The following is a 14,529-nucleotide window of genomic DNA, read 5'->3' as shown; positions in this document are numbered from 1 at the left end:
GCTTGGTGCATTCTTTTCTCCTCTCCTATTACTAACAAGAGCAGACAAATATCCTCTGACGACCCAACTTTTTTAATCCTCTCTACATGCCCCCCATGTCATACGCAGAAGCCGCTGCACGAGGCGCAAGCCAAAGCCCGAAAGAAGTAAGAATTCCAGCAAACACAGCACCCCTTTATCAATGTCTTGAGAGCTATTCCTCGCTAACTTTCAAATACAGGCGTAAGTGGATATAACGTCATATCGCGAAATCTCGATGCCAGTGAACAGCGTGTCCTAACGTCGTCTCTCTAGGGCCGCCCCCCAACCGGCTCAAATCGAAGTCGCAGATATCGAAACAACAACCTCCTCTCTTGTTGACGTCGACTCCCCCCACATCAACACCGTCCCATCGACCTACGAATCCCAATCTGTAAAAACAAATACCCAGGCTGAGCGCCTCCAGCGCGAAGAGCGTGAAAACCCTCGTGAAGGCAAGAACAAAGAGAAAGGCAAGACGGCTGTGGGTCGAGAGAAGGAAAAGGCCAAAGGAGCTTATGCGAAGCTGTGTGAGAATCGGACGAATCCAGTGCTAGTGACCAACGCAATCCTGTTCACGGCTGCGAGTGCCGGATTAGGGTATGGTGCATATCAAAAGTATTTGAAGGGAGTGTTGACCTGGGACACCGTTATGTGGTGGGGCGGTGGTATCGGAGCTGCTGGACTTTTGGATTATTACGTGAGCAGGTGAGTTTGCCTATACATTTTGTGCCATTTCCTGATGAAACGTCTCTGATACCAGATTTTCGTAATAGGTGGTTCGTCCAGAACAAATATCCGCCAAAATAACAGCCTCTTTCTTTTCACGGAGTGACGATTCGGGAATTTATCGGAGTCATCCATGTCTACCATGACATGACGATGCTCCAATAGCTTGCCAAATAATTTCTCCACTTCTTAGCACTTGTTGTTGTTGGATTTGCACGTCGGAGTTAAATGGATAGCTCTAGGTCTATATCTGTATCAAAGCTGCATACGCATCTGTAGTATCTGTATATTTGTTAGTACGATTGATAGTCCGTCTAAGGATTTCAATCATATTGCCGGACAGAAAAGCAATTAGTATAAATTTGAAGGGCTCCGGACCATCGAAGCCTTCGAAGAAATGGGGACGCTCCCGACCGCTCCCGCTCCTTGGTCATTCGGCCCGACAATAAGCCGGAGCAACACGTGAGGCTACCTGACGACCTTCACGTAGAAAGGGCGGCGCCAGATGGCAGAATACCGCCCGCTTGCGGCTTGGGGACAGCTTGCAGGCGACACAAGGTGATTGTTTCAATGGATCTAAGCGCTACATTCCGTGGATTAGCTTGGTGTCAAGACTCCGTCAAATTTTAACGGCATATCGACAAACCGCTTCTTGAACCCTAGATATCTATCGCCATTGTTTTCGGCCGACGCCAGTATAATGGTATCCTCCCAAATTGAAACGGCTTCCAACCCCGGGCTTGCCCGTGAGTATGCGACTGATGCGATTCATTATAGAACTCCCTTTTTAACGCGGCGCTGAAGCAATCTGCGGCTGTGCGTCGCGACCTGGACGCATTCGCTGAAGCTCCTGCCTCCTCTCCAGCCGCCCTCCAAGGTAAGTCTGATGGCGAACTCCAATTGCGACAGCAAGCAAGCAGCTAAGGCTGCAAAATTACCTGATATACTATGGATTGCTAATTTCCTTATTTGGGTAGGCCAGATATCCGCATCCCTAGCGTCCTTCTCCCGAACTATTGATGATTATTCATCTCTTTCCAAAAAGGAACTTATCCCGGAGAAACAAGAAAAGGCTTTTGAGCGTCTGAAGAATTTCAGGGCGGAGCTCGCCGATTACAGAACCCAGTTTGACAGATTAAAAAAGGAGCGTGACGATGCGGTATGTCCTGGAGATTTTATTCGCCGAACCCTCCTCCACATTGTCCCAACTGACCTCGGCTTATATATGTATAGCAACTTGCGACGAATAGAAGTGAGCTGTTAGGTCGTCGACCCCATCATGCAGCTACTCCAGAAAACCCCTACGCCCAATCCGCCCTCCCTTCACAACCTTCTCCTTTTGCGAACCCCAACAGGCGCCAAGCTTCCGGAAACACGGGCCTCAGTTTTGGCACTGACCCTTCACAATATAGCCGCGAAGAACACGCACTACGAGAGCAGTCATTTTTTGCAAACACAAATACACAATTGGACGAATTCTTAGATCGTGGCCGAGCGGTTCTCGGGGATCTGGGGCAGCAGCGAGAAATACTAAAAGGCACACAGCGGAAACTATATACTGTCGCAAATACGCTCGGAGTTAGTGGAGAGACCATTCGAAGGGTGGAGAGGAGAGCTAAGCAAGACAAATGGATATTCTGGATTGGAGTGGTGATATTCTTTGGGTTTTGCTGGGCTGTGCTGCATTTTCTACGATGATGGTCGTCAACGGCTCCTCATGCAAATAATTACGTACATAACTATGTCGCCTTCTTGGCTATCATGTTCTTGGCTGGCGTTGGCGGATGATAGATTCTTAGCGTTTCGCATTGGGCTTTGATAGCTTAACGTCGTTTACGGAGTCCACGAATGTTTAGTTACGACGGCCTTCATTCAGCCAAGCACCAGCAAGAAGATTCACGTTCCACAATGTTCTCCGAGTCCCGGGTACGGAGTATACTTACTCAAGTCTTTGGTCCCTAGGCGGCAGTGGTGCTCTGCCCTTACGTCAAAGACCGTTCTGTTGGCAGGAGGTGAGCATTCTGATGTTTAGGGTGTCGGGCTCTCCGATCCTGCGGGCCAATGTGGTGGGAAATCTCGTGGGAGTGCATCCTGTGTGACGCTTTTCCTACCAATGACGAGCATCATAGCTTCGTATAGGTGGATCTCAGAAAGTTTATTAGCCAGTCTGCAGATCGCCAAGTGGACGACGTTGATAAGGCTCAAGACACAAAAGATGACACTGGTGGTGCTCCCGCACTGTCGACCCCTACTTTTCAGCTATGACCATCTCAAATCCCTAGCCTCATATTGACTTGGGGGTCAGGTTATTCCCAGGACCAGTTGAGAGTCCAGAGAGTTGGTCGGGAGCTAGTCAGTGTTCAATCCGCCAGGACTATCCGCACTCCAAGTCGCAACAGAGTGCAAAGGCTTGGAGGGGGGATTTGGCTGGGGCCATTAATAAAGCTGCTGCGTCCGGCGCATCTTCCAGCGAAGAAGCCAGGCTCTCAGACGTGCGGTCCAGTGGCAGCAAATGGAGATAGCCAAGACTACGGATAGCGCAAGGCCGGGCTTTCATAACCCCAAAGATGGGCCGCATCGCCTTTTCTCGACTCTCTATCATATCACTTATATGCTTGCTCGTTCTCGGCATATCAGCCTCGCCAACTCGCACATATCCCTCCGAGCGGATTCGCCGTGACCTTGTCAACCCATCGAACATTCCCCAGGGGCATAACGACACCATCATATGTGTCTACCCCATCAGTGGGCAATACGGCTCCCTCCCACGAGTTCTCTACTATGTGTCACTCGTTGTTGGAATTGTCGGCCGGTATCAACAATGGCTAGTCATCGGAGCTCTCGCCTCCGCTTTATCATACGCTGGCTCCACTGCTATTCACATGCTCGCTCTAACGAAATCGCGCGCGCCGGTTTTTGATCTAGATATTCTTGGTGCGTGGGCGATACTCACGACCGGATGCATGGCCTTTGCGGCTATGGTACATTGGTCCTCCGCGCTTCGGCAATCAGGAGGCAAGCTGGTGATTGTTTTGTGGGGAGGACTCATTGGAATTGGCTGTATTACCGGTCGATCCTTGCTTCTCGATGTTCATTCCGATGCGGAGCCCGCGTGTAGGTCTGCTAATGGAGACCTTTTAACCAGCGCTTCCGAGCTCGTCTCTCCACTATTCAAATGCACGTATAAATGTTTCTCCGCAAAGACGCCCATGCGGCAAACAAACGAAATCACCGCTATACCCACCGACCAGCTTCTCGGAACATATGCCAATCTCGGTGTTGTTCTCATTGTCCCCATTATAGCGGCGGCGCAGAAATCCGTCGCTTTCAACTGGAGTCAGCATACCCCTTCGTATGCTTGCACGGCGATAGTGATGACGTGTATAAATAGCTCATTGAACCTACGCCTCTCTCAGAGCACGTACAATGCCGCCTGTCAAACCTGGTACGGTGGATACATCCTTCTATTCCACTACATGTGCAAAGCGAAATTTAAACTTGGCCTCAAAAAATTCCTTATGGTATCAATCGTCGCTCCCATTATGTTTTTTGATCTATTCTTCGACCTCGCCGCTCTACCCCTATTCGTTGCGAACATCATATTCAACGAGCTTAACTTGCTGAAAACCAATATCCCCGTGGAAGAAGAATATAGTTCTGTGGGCCAGTGGTCGCCGGTCGTGTCTGCAGCATTGGTGCTAGCGGCCTCCGTAATCAATCGATCCGCCGAATGGTGGAAGATGAAGAAACAGCGAAGGCAACGAACAATGCCGGAACAGGAGGAAATACAGCTCCCTTCTTGGCCAACAGATTCACAACAACCACCGCTGAAGCACACTATTTATCCCGGTCAACAGGAAAGCGGTGTTGTGATCCGGGAACTAACACCACAGGAAACACTTAGGATTGATTCATTGGAGCACGAGCCATTGCCGCAAGCTCTCGTTCGTGAACACAGATTTGTATAATAAGATGAGCAATAAGTATCATCTAACCTCAATTATATCTTAATATGCACACGTTTTGATGAACAGAAACAACTCAGGCGTAGCGTTAAGCACTTGTACAGGATGTGAAAGGGCTCTTTTCGCCAATTGATCACGCTATGATCTATTGCTTGGGTTATATTTACATTGCCTTGTTACTAGAATTCGACCGCGAAAATCAGAATCTAGCGCCGAAAAGGCATCAGCACTTAAAAGGTCGTTAGGATAGTAGAATGTAGCTGCTGAGTACCTTAGTGTTGTAATGACAAATTCTTTATAAGACGCAGAAACAATGATATATCAACTGTGCGGAAATTGTCCTCCTCTCCAGAGTGCAATTCGTATCAGAAGGCCAGGTTGATTATCCTGGGGTTGGTTGATAACTGAGGCGGGGACTCCGCTGGTGCAAGATTTTCTTCAGCCTGCAACGCTCGGTGCGATTCGCGAAAGAGAGGGCCGAGATGGCTCTATGAACGCGACGCAGATGTACCCTGTCTATGTTATTCATATCAAACACTCAAGGGCGAGGCTCGTCTCAAACAAGGCGACAAGCTTTTCTTAATGAGTTCCCATCAGTTCTTGTGCTCAAGATCTTAATAGAAAATGAGGTGTACTACATTAACTAACACAATGCTTATTCTGTATGTGGCTTTCTCTGCTAGGAAACTATACATGAGCAGTGAAGCATGCAGAGTTTTCTCTCCCGCACCTCTTACCAGGAGGCAAGCAAGACTCAGCACCATACGGAGTAACTATAGCAGTTTGGTTTTGGGGGTTCCCAGAGCTTCTGTACATGCCTGGTAGGCTGCTCCGTAGTAGGCTCTCGAGACAAAGTTACCCCTGTTAAAGAACAGGATATCAACAACCGGTGAGGACTGAAGTCTATGGCTGGTCTAAACAGTTTTAACGAGCCCATAATCTAGTCCTGTCCCAAAGTATGTGACCACATCGGGGGAATGAAGAGATGGCCCGACTTTAGTAAAAAATTTCAAATATACACCAATAAGTCTTTTAAAGGCGAATGGAGTGATTTTTTTTTTCTCCTGTCTACGCTTATTTTATTTTATTGTATGTTCCTTTTTTTTTTTTTTTCCCCTTCTTCTCCTTGGGAGACTGGGAGGGATCTGTCGTGAGTCGCCGTGCCGAACCGACCCCCGTCCATGGTTTCGACACGAAGTGGGCATTCCTATCGTCCAGCCGCGTTTACGTAGCGGTCGAGCACTGTGAAACAATATTAAGTGTAATATGAAGGCATTGCAGTCTCAGGTTTGATGACTGGTGAGTACTGAATGCATGTAACCTCTTTTTTTTCTTTTTTTTTCTTTTGCTCCCTCTCGGACGGGACAGCTCGGCAAGGAAGTAAAATCTCTGGGTCTGGCGGTGATCGGAAGCGCGCAGGCTTGTTCTGATTCCCCACCCAGGACGTGCGGTTCCCCAGACTTCGAGAGCATCATGGTGGCCAACTAGTCAGTTATCCTCGGCGTAAAGTAGCCTCTTCGAATCTGTGTAGCCGCAAGAAGAGGCCACCCAAGAGGCGGCGCCATCCCGGTCTCTTCCGCGTAGAAATGCATATGTTGATGTCGGCCGGAGGGTCTCTTGTGCTCTCTCTGGCCTATTCGCCGGGGTAGCCCGAGTTTCAAGGACCCATGTGCTCAGGGCCTGGCGGGTTGTCGCCGAAGAAGCTCCAGGGCATTGCCGGTGAGGCCGTAACCACCAACCAGCAACTTGGCCAAACAACCCTGTGTTTGTCCCGTGACTTCAACAGCGAAAATCCTCTCCGGCCTTCTCTCATTCTTTTCCAACTTCACTTTGCTGTTCTTTTTTCTCTTTCCCTTGATAAACACACACTCTCAAGGCCAATTGTCTTAGATCCATCTTCTTCAATTCACCCTTCTTTTTTGTGATACCCTTCTTTAGCCATCATGTTTGCCGCCCGCAGAACTGTCGGCCTTTTTCAGCGCCGTGCCTTCTCGGCGTCTGCTCAACAGGTAATCATCCAATTGCGCCTTCAAGCTGCTCCAATGCATTTGGACCTGAAGCCACTGGCTCCCACCATCCTGCTAACCTAACCAATTGAACAGAACTCCAAGGTTACCGTCCTCGGTGCTGCTGGTGGCATTGGTCAGCCTCTGTCTCTGCTCATGAAGCTGAACCCTCGTGTTAGCCAGCTTGCTCTCTACGATATCCGCGGTGGGCCAGGTAATATCACAACCGTCAAGACATTCCAAGGCCTAATTTTCAGGGAAAACTGGATCACCTAGCCGGCTATACGAAATATTTGGTGCTGACGCGATGCTGCTTATTTAGGTGTCGCTGCTGATCTTAGCCACATCAACACCAACAGCACCGTTACCGGCCATGACCCAACTCCTTCTGGTCTTCGTGAAGCCTTGACCGACGCTGAAATTGTCTTGATCCCTGCTGGTGTTCCTCGCAAGCCTGGCATGACCCGTGATGGTATGGAATGAACAAGCTAGCCTCAAGTCTTGAAACAATGTAGCAAGCTAACGTTTACATCCCTCCAGATCTCTTCAACACCAACGCCTCCATTGTCCGCGACTTGGCCAAGGCTGCTGCCGATGCTGCCCCAAAGGCTAACATCCTTGTCATCTCTAACCCTGTGAGTATAGTACTGTTACAAGTTACATCGGGCAATTTGGCTGATTCCTCTGACCCAGGTCAACTCCACCGTCCCCATTGTTGCCGAAGTCTTCAAGTCCAAGAACGTCTACAACCCCAAGCGCCTGTTCGGTGTTACCACCCTCGACGTTGTCCGTGCCTCTCGCTTCATCTCCGAGATCAAAAAGACCGACCCTGCCAACGAGGAAGTTCCCGTGATCGGTGGACACTCTGGTGTCACCATTGTTCCTTTGGTCTCTCAATCTAACCACCCAGATATCACCGGTGAAGCCCTCGAGGCCCTTGTCAACCGCATCCAGTTCGGTGGTGATGAGGTCGTCAAAGCCAAGGCTGGTGCTGGATCTGCTACCCTTTCCATGGCCATGGCCGGTGCTCGTTTCGCCGAGAGCTTGCTCAAGGCCTCTCAGGGCGTTAAGGATGTCATCGAGCCAACCTTTGTTGAGAGCCCTCTCTACAAATCCCAGGGAATTGACTTCTTCGCCTCCCGTGTCAGACTTGGACCCAACGGTGTTGAGGAGATCCTTCCAGTTGGCAAGGTCTCTGAGTACGAGCAGAAGTTGCTCGATGCCTGCTTGGTTGACCTCAAGAAGAACATTACCAAGGGTAAGATTTGTCCCATCAGAGGGAAAGGTTGACATAAACTGATATAGGTTTTCCTAGGTATTGATTTCGTCAAGAACAACCCTTAAACGCACCGACACCAACCATCGTCGCCTCTTTGACTCAACAATCCCTTCTATTTCCCCCATGTTTTCCGTATATTGGCCGATATGACACTTCTATGTTTCTTCTCATTGGGATCTTGAGTTTGTGATTGCGGCGGCGTTGGCGTGCAGCGTATCCGTTGCTCTCCGTGTACTTTTAGTGGATTTCTAGGTTCATCAAAGAAGGGCAAAAATAAATAAAGGACTTTTCAATTTTTCAATTTCCATGCTCAGAATGTCCCATACGTTGTCATTACATTAAGGCCAAACTACCATTTAAAGATTCCCTAAAAATTCAGCAGCTCCAACCCATGCTGCCATCAAAAGTTGCAATATTATCCTCTTCTTTCAAACGGACTTGTTCGAAGGTAGGAACCGTGTTCTGCGCGTAGAATGCAAGCAGGCTATCCATATCACTTTCGTCCATCTCAACAAGCTCCTCCAAGCTCCATGTCTCGCATATGCGGGAGATCCTACGCTACCATTAGTATGTAGACCGATAGCAAGCAACTCATCAATCCGCAAGTAAACGTTCACCAACCATTTCATCCTTTTCGGCCCATCCTTCGCCTCGGGGGCAAGCTCTCTCAGCTTCTTCCGTAACACACCAACATTCTGGATCGCTGCGCCCGTATTCCCCGGAAGCGCCGACGCAATCTCCTTTCTGACAATACTGGCCAACTTTGGCCCGTTCCCGTTCGTGCTCACCATCACCTGCAGCGGTCCATCGCGATGTACGCTGCCGAAGTAGAAGTCGCACTCCGAAGGGACATCGGCGATGTTTGCGGGTATTCGGCGCTCCTTGCACAGTTTCCAGATCTGCGTGGAAGCTTCCGGGTCGTCGATTGCGACAAATACCATCGCTACATCTTCCTCGAGGTCGACGGGTTCAAATTTTCGATCTCTGTAGGTGACCTGGTTTTGGGAGATGCGGAACTTGACTTCGGGATTGAGGCATGCGGACGGGCATACGACGGTGACTTTGGCATCGGCGTTCAAGGCGTGCAGGATCCTGCCTGCTGCGACCTGCATAAGACCCGTTAGCGAGGATGGGACGGTCAGAAGTTCGGGGATAAGAGCCCTGTAACGAACCTCACCTCCACCTACGACGAGCACCTTCTTGTCCCGTACCTGCCATGCGACCATGAGAGAGCCGCCAGGCTGGATGGGAGGAAAGCTGTGCGGCATTGTGGGACAACGCTACCTTCGAGATGGAAATTAAGCCAGGTTCGCCTCCCAGCTTCACATTGTTATTTTGCGGTCCTCGAGCTTCCGTGGTGAACATGTACACTCACTTTATATAATGGCTCTTCCAAGAGTTCTGTACTCCGTAGTGTCACATGTTCTCTTGAGTCTCGAACCCAAAAAAGGTTTTTTGAGTTTCGAGCGCTGTCGTTGGTCGAATTGTCGAAAACCAAAAAAATTCATGAATAAACACACCTACGTCCCGAGTATGTTCATGAACTATCTCCTTGACTAGCGTTGATGATATCGGTTGCCCGTTTCTTTTGATGCCCATCAATTAAAAATGCGGGGCGTTCAGATATTCTCCGGTACCTCTCACCCCGCCCTCACGGAGGCCATCTGCGAGCGGCTGGGAACCGTCCCTGCGAAATGCGAACTGCGGAAATTTAGCAATGGCGAGACCTGTGTGAATATCGGCGTATCGGTGCGAAATCAGGATGTCTTCATTGTCCAGAGTGGAAGCAGCAAGATCAATGATAGCGTGATGGAACTGCTGATCATGATCTCGGCATGCAAGGGCGGATCGGCGAAGTCAATAACGGGTAGGTGTTCTGGTTTTGCCCCGTGATTACATTGAAAGGGTGTGGAATTGGATGGCTGACTATCTGTTGAAGCTGTACTGCCGTATGTCTCCCGTTGCTAGCTATCTATAGAAAGAAATCCACTAACGTCCTGAAGATACTTCCCTTATTCGCGTCAATCGAAGAAGAAGAGCCATCGCGGAGCGATTACAGCCCGAATGCTTGCCAATCTACTCTCGATCGCTGGCGTAGACCATGTTATCACTGTGGACCTGCATGTACGATCACGAAATCGCCGGCTAACAATGGTTTTGTGTGCTAACAGCGTTAATATAGGCATCCCAAATGCAGGGGTTTTTCGGAAAACCCGTTGATAACCTCTTTGCCGAATCTTTGATAGCACGGTGGATTAGGATAAACGTTCCACGCTGGCATGAAGCTGTGGTAGTTACGAAGAATGCTGGAGGCAGCAAGCGTGTAACCTCACTCGCAGACGCATTGAAACTGAACTTCGGCATCGTTACGACAGACCGCAGACGGCAGAAGTATAACCACAATTCCATGACTGATAGTGCCATATTCTTTGACTCAGTCGACCATAACCTGGCAAATGTCAGAAATGCGGAATTCCAGCCGCGGAATGTCTCGCATCGCGCGAGTTTACCCACTCGTCCTCGCCCTCAAGATATTAACCTTAATTCATCCTCCCTTCCCGACCCCTTTATCGATGCGCAACCTAACACTTTGGCAACCCTCCCTGAAGAGAGCAGAACACCACAATCTGGACTCGGAGAGGCCGGCCACGATGATGACGATACGACGAATGAATATACTGATGAGCGTGCCCGTGAAGTTGTAACCGCGCGACTGGTCCAGGGGCATTTAGTTGACGATGACTACCCCTCGGCAAATCTCTCCTCTACTGCAGCTTCGGTTTCCGGCTTCAATGTTACCGTGGAGCGGACCGAGATATACGATGGCGCTTCTCTCGATCCAACTTCGGAGTCAGCAGTGTCTACACTATCATCCTTCCAACCGGAGCACGCCCTCGGTGGGTCCTTCGATGCTGCCGCCTCTTCAGACGAAGAGGATGAAAAAGCTCAAAATTCTAACCATGAGCGCACGATCACCCTGGTTGGTGATGTCAGGGACAAAACTGTCTTTATTGTTGATGATATGATTGACCGCGCAGGATCTTGGATCGCGGCGGCAGAGACCGTTGTGAAAAAGGGTGGTGCGAACAAGGTATACTGTATCGCGACCCACGGTCTTTTCGGAGAAAACTCGCTTGAACAGATGGAGCGGTGCGATTGCATTGACTACGTCGTCATAACAAATACGTTCCCCATTGATCCGCAAAGGGCTAGAAGGATGAAGAAACTGGTTGTTCTGGACGTATCTGCACTGGTGTCAGAGAGTATCCGGCGCCACCACTACGGAGAGAGGTAGGCTTTGTCCTTGGCTGTTAGCAGGTCAGATCTGGTCCTAACTTGGACTCTAGTATCTCTTCTCTCTTTGAGTTGCGCGACTAGAATTTAAAGCATTGGGAGAGGATGCGCCGCATTTGCGTGTCGATACCTCCGGCAGTTGACCCAAAGCAATGGAATGATTTGTAGCTATATTACGATTCCTAATTATATATTCATACTATTGGTAGCGAGAAATCATTTTATCAACTTTCTGATCCAGAAGTCCGTTCCCTCATGTATATAAAAGAAAATGTGGATACCAGTTAGAGCTATGCTGCCACGTCTCCCTGTCGCCGCATCGGCTCCTCCCGGTATGTCACTGATAGAGTCCCAGCAAATCTCAGAGAGCCATGGAACATAGCACAACGGGGTTTTGAGAGTATATTCTGTTGCGGGGGGAAGTAGTTGATTTGAGCCCCCTGAATAGTCACGTGATCCAACTGCTTATAGCACGTGACAATTGCCAAGAAAGTTAAAGGCAGCTACGTGGTTAGGGCTTAGGGCTTGGTTTGGCCGAGGGAATCCTTTGCTTTAACGCCTTCAAGAAAAATACAAAAAAAACAAAAGGGACTCGACAGCGTACATGGGATCACCAGTCATTTCTGCTGGTCTAGATCGACAACTCTATGAAGCATGAGCCTCTCAGATCTTGCAGGAGATGCCGTGTTGAACCAATTTCTCTCGAGCAATGAGAGCGAGAAGGGCTCATCGTGGTAGTACTGATTGCGGCAGCCAGCTTCCAAAGTGAAGAGGACCATAACCTGGTGGCATTGTCCCCCGTCCCAGGCAGGATGCAAACTATGGCTATATCATGAGAGAGAGGTAGGCCAATGATATTTATGAGGCACTTGGATGGTATCCAATCGCTAATGACAGCTCTTTGACAGCCAGCTGCGAGCTTGCGTCCGTTCCAGGCATAGCCACGGGAGTCAAGCTTCAGTTTCAACCTTTTTCACAGAAACAATTAAATTATGCTCAGAGTTCCTACCTTAGAGCCCAGGAGGGCTTGTTGATAGGACCGACCAGTACCATTGGAAGCCAGCCTTGCACTGGATTGGTGAATCAAGTGCATCTAACGGCAACATACATGCATTCCTTCTCACCCCCGCTCCTCGCATACACATCTATCCCGCTTTTCCCAAAACGAGCCAGGACATTTTCGTCTCCCACGGTTCCCGTGGAGACCCATCAGGACCTGTGGTTCGGCCGGATATTAGATCCTACCATTGATGGACGGCGGACTTAGATATGAAATTACACTGTTGACGGATGTCCTACACGTGATTAACCTTTTATTTCGATTCTTTCCCATCTTGCTTCTCAGTATGATTGCCGTCGGTGCCATAGCGTTGCCAAGCAGGGCACATTATTACCCAGTACCAACGATGCAGAGACACTAAGGGTTCTGCAGGGACATTCTTCAGTCATGTATCAAAGTGGTTTCCTACTGAGATACATATCGTTCAAAGATCTGTCCTTAACGGAGCGTTGGAATATTAAAATCGGGTCTTCCAGTGAGGATTTCGGTTCTTCTGAACCGGAAATTCCTTTTGCATCTCTCCCCTTGGCTACTATTCGGTTTCTTTGTGAAACGGATTTTCGTCTGATTTGTCGGGAGCAAATGCTTATCTGTTTGTTGGAGATCTCTGACATATTTATCAAATATTTCATATGTAGTTTGTCCTTTCGTATACATTGAAATTTATTATGAGACAAAACCCTCTCCAGTGACAGTATTATTCAGATCATTGATTCGGGGACCATGATGGTCCGCCCAAAGCGGGAAACAGGGTGGGGAGGCATCTGTCGCAGTGATTGGGTGATCAAATATCGGTGTAGGAGGTTCTCCATGCTGCAATCACAGTCCTTCCTAGAGAGGATCAGCTAGCCTCCCAGACAAAAAGCAACCACACGAAGGGGATAACAGCAGTTCCCCCAAGATTATTGAACCCACGGTTGGATATCGCAGCACGAGTGGGTTTGACTCTTCAACCCATCACGGGGTTGTGCTTTGTGCGTCGCATGCGTCTAAGTCTCACGTTCAGATGCACAGGTAGCTCCCCTCACTCCATCTTCAGATGAGGCGCCCAATGCTCACCAATACCCAAGCTGTAGCAGGTATGATCATTCTCAAGAGGAAAATCTGTGGCGTTTAACCTGCGGGTGAACGACTGCACTACCCTGTATGTTCATATAAAGATGAAGCTCAGGCTCTGAGGCGCTGCAAGAATGTGACCATGATGAAGCGGCAGAGGATTTCGTGGAGCGAAAGCCAATATCCAATGACGACATTGATTAAGGTGACCGATTCGAGCAGGAATATTGCATCATAGGCCAGTTCTGCTCTCAATAACAACAAAAATAGGATATTGCATGACAGTCCAAAGCCATTGTCAAGGGGCATCCCCGCGCCGCCTGTTGTGGGTATCACTGTACTCCGTACGGAGTACAGACAGCTACTACGTATGGGCTACTCTGGGAACCGTGCTGATGGGGAAAGCTGACTCGCGTCTTTTGGTATCACGAGCGATCGTTCTTTCCAGAAAGAGCGTTTTGCATCAGTCGCCACTTTGAAAAATTTTAATTGCCTTTCAAGGATGATGGAATAACAAATACAAAAACAAATTCGTCTCGATCCATATGCAGCGGTGTTTCCGGCAAAACGATCAGGCCCAGCGTAGCAAGGATCTGACCGGCGATTAGCCAGCCCTCTGGTAGGATCCGCGTTTTGGTTAGATCGTGGCGTCCATCATTTGCGATCTACACATAAAGGACATGGCACATTCGACCTGAGAAAAATGCAGTTGTATTTGTGGGAGTTGACATTTCTCGCCACGTACTCCGTATTATCGTTGTGATTGATCTGGAAACGATACGCCGATGCGTAGGCCGCGTTAAGAGACGCCGCTATAATATGCAGAGAGAGCACAGGTATTCCTAATTTCTCAAGGAATGGAGGTAGGCATCTGAATCCCGCCGGAACAATATCCTAGTTCCGTGATTGGTTTATTAGGACCCAAGGAAATACTGGTCATGGGCCGCTTGGATTTGACGCTGGACACCAGGAATTAAAAAAAAAAAAAAAAAAAAAAAAAGGAAAAAAATTGATTTTAGCCGCATTGACATGGGAGCCCTTGAAAATCCTCCAGTGTTGTCTAGATGCCCGGGTAGAGACTGTAGATCAGTTCTCCCCTATAAGCATAAACAGCAGGCGAGA

General features: G+C 49.0%; 6 protein-coding genes across 7 annotated transcripts; 5 read left to right on the top strand and 1 right to left on the bottom strand.

Annotated features, from left to right (window-relative positions):
- Positions 1-95: 95 nt before the first annotated feature.
- Positions 96-828, top strand: D8B26_000184 (uncharacterized protein; the record flags this gene model as incomplete). The annotated part of the gene is made up of 3 exons (XM_066123141.1): positions 96-226; positions 295-726; positions 795-828. The coding sequence occupies 3 exons, from the start codon at positions 96-98 to the stop codon at positions 826-828; spliced, it is 597 nt and encodes a 198-aa protein (XP_065979213.1).
- Positions 829-1,277: 449 nt separating this feature from the next.
- Positions 1,278-2,652, top strand: BOS1 (protein transport protein bos1). Its single transcript, XM_003067608.2, has 4 exons — positions 1,278-1,450; positions 1,525-1,624; positions 1,725-1,906; positions 1,981-2,652. The coding sequence occupies exons 1-4, from the start codon at positions 1,448-1,450 to the stop codon at positions 2,443-2,445; spliced, it is 750 nt and encodes a 249-aa protein (XP_003067654.1). The 5' UTR covers positions 1,278-1,447; the 3' UTR covers positions 2,446-2,652.
- A 662-nt stretch (positions 2,653-3,314) lies between these two features.
- On the top strand, positions 3,315-4,715 carry D8B26_000182 (uncharacterized protein; the record flags this gene model as incomplete). Its single annotated transcript, XM_003067609.2, has 1 exon — positions 3,315-4,715. One exon carries the CDS (start codon positions 3,315-3,317, stop codon positions 4,713-4,715), a length of 1,401 nt encoding a protein of 466 aa, XP_003067655.2.
- A 1,940-nt stretch (positions 4,716-6,655) lies between these two features.
- Positions 6,656-8,277, top strand: MDH1 (Malate dehydrogenase, cytoplasmic; the record flags this gene model as incomplete). The annotated part of the gene is made up of 6 exons (XM_003067610.2): positions 6,656-6,721; positions 6,815-6,932; positions 7,041-7,190; positions 7,259-7,353; positions 7,412-7,976; positions 8,034-8,277. 6 exons carry the CDS (start codon positions 6,656-6,658, stop codon positions 8,060-8,062), a joined length of 1,023 nt encoding a protein of 340 aa, XP_003067656.1. The 3' UTR covers positions 8,063-8,277.
- A 20-nt stretch (positions 8,278-8,297) lies between these two features.
- MET8 (Bifunctional dehydrogenase and ferrochelatase) lies at positions 8,298-9,352 on the bottom strand. Its single transcript, XM_003067611.2, has 3 exons — positions 9,170-9,352; positions 8,619-9,103; positions 8,298-8,550 (listed from the first exon to the last, which is right to left on the bottom strand). The coding sequence occupies exons 1-3, from the start codon at positions 9,263-9,265 to the stop codon at positions 8,373-8,375; spliced, it is 759 nt and encodes a 252-aa protein (XP_003067657.1). The 5' UTR covers positions 9,266-9,352; the 3' UTR covers positions 8,298-8,372.
- A 253-nt stretch (positions 9,353-9,605) lies between these two features.
- On the top strand, positions 9,606-11,546 carry D8B26_000179 (uncharacterized protein; the record flags this gene model as incomplete). Of its 2 annotated transcripts, XM_003067612.2 has the most annotated exons (5): positions 9,606-9,864; positions 9,937-9,946; positions 10,001-10,121; positions 10,180-11,288; positions 11,345-11,546. In XM_003067612.2, 5 exons carry the CDS (start codon positions 9,606-9,608, stop codon positions 11,373-11,375), a joined length of 1,530 nt encoding a protein of 509 aa, XP_003067658.2. In that variant the 3' UTR covers positions 11,376-11,546. The 2 variants fall into 2 exon arrangements, with proteins under 2 accessions (XP_003067658.2, XP_065979212.1); XM_066123140.1 differs by having other exon boundaries at positions 10,180-11,546.
- Between the last annotated feature and the right edge of the window lie 2,983 nt (positions 11,547-14,529).

The sequence above is a fragment of the Coccidioides posadasii genome, chromosome 1, assembly GCF_018416015.2.
Source record: "Coccidioides posadasii str. Silveira chromosome 1, complete sequence".
Classification (NCBI taxonomy): domain Eukaryota; kingdom Fungi; phylum Ascomycota; class Eurotiomycetes; order Onygenales; family Onygenaceae; genus Coccidioides; species Coccidioides posadasii.
Note: the sequence above shows the minus strand (reverse complement) of the source record. Positions and strands in the feature narration are given on the sequence as shown.

What these genes read in the sequence shown, in the direction of transcription:
- MET8 (XM_003067611.2), bottom strand. Translation starts at nt 9,265, where the DNA reads ATGCCGCACAGCTTTCCTCCCATCCAGCCTGGCGGCTCTCTCATGGTC. An exon ending in TCGTCGTAGGTGGAGGTGAG is followed by an intron (nt 9,104 to 9,169) that starts GTTCGTTACAGG and finishes GGTCTTATGCAG; the next exon opens with GTCGCAGCAGGCAGGATCCT. An exon ending in GGGCCGAAAAGGATGAAATG is followed by an intron (nt 8,551 to 8,618) that starts GTTGGTGAACGT and finishes ATGGTAGCGTAG; the next exon opens with GATCTCCCGCATATGCGAGA.
- BOS1 (XM_003067608.2), top strand. An exon ending in CTCTCCAGCCGCCCTCCAAG is followed by an intron (nt 1,625 to 1,724) that starts GTAAGTCTGATG and finishes TTATTTGGGTAG; the next exon opens with GCCAGATATCCGCATCCCTA. An exon ending in AAAAGGAGCGTGACGATGCG is followed by an intron (nt 1,907 to 1,980) that starts GTATGTCCTGGA and finishes ATATATGTATAG; the next exon opens with CAACTTGCGACGAATAGAAG.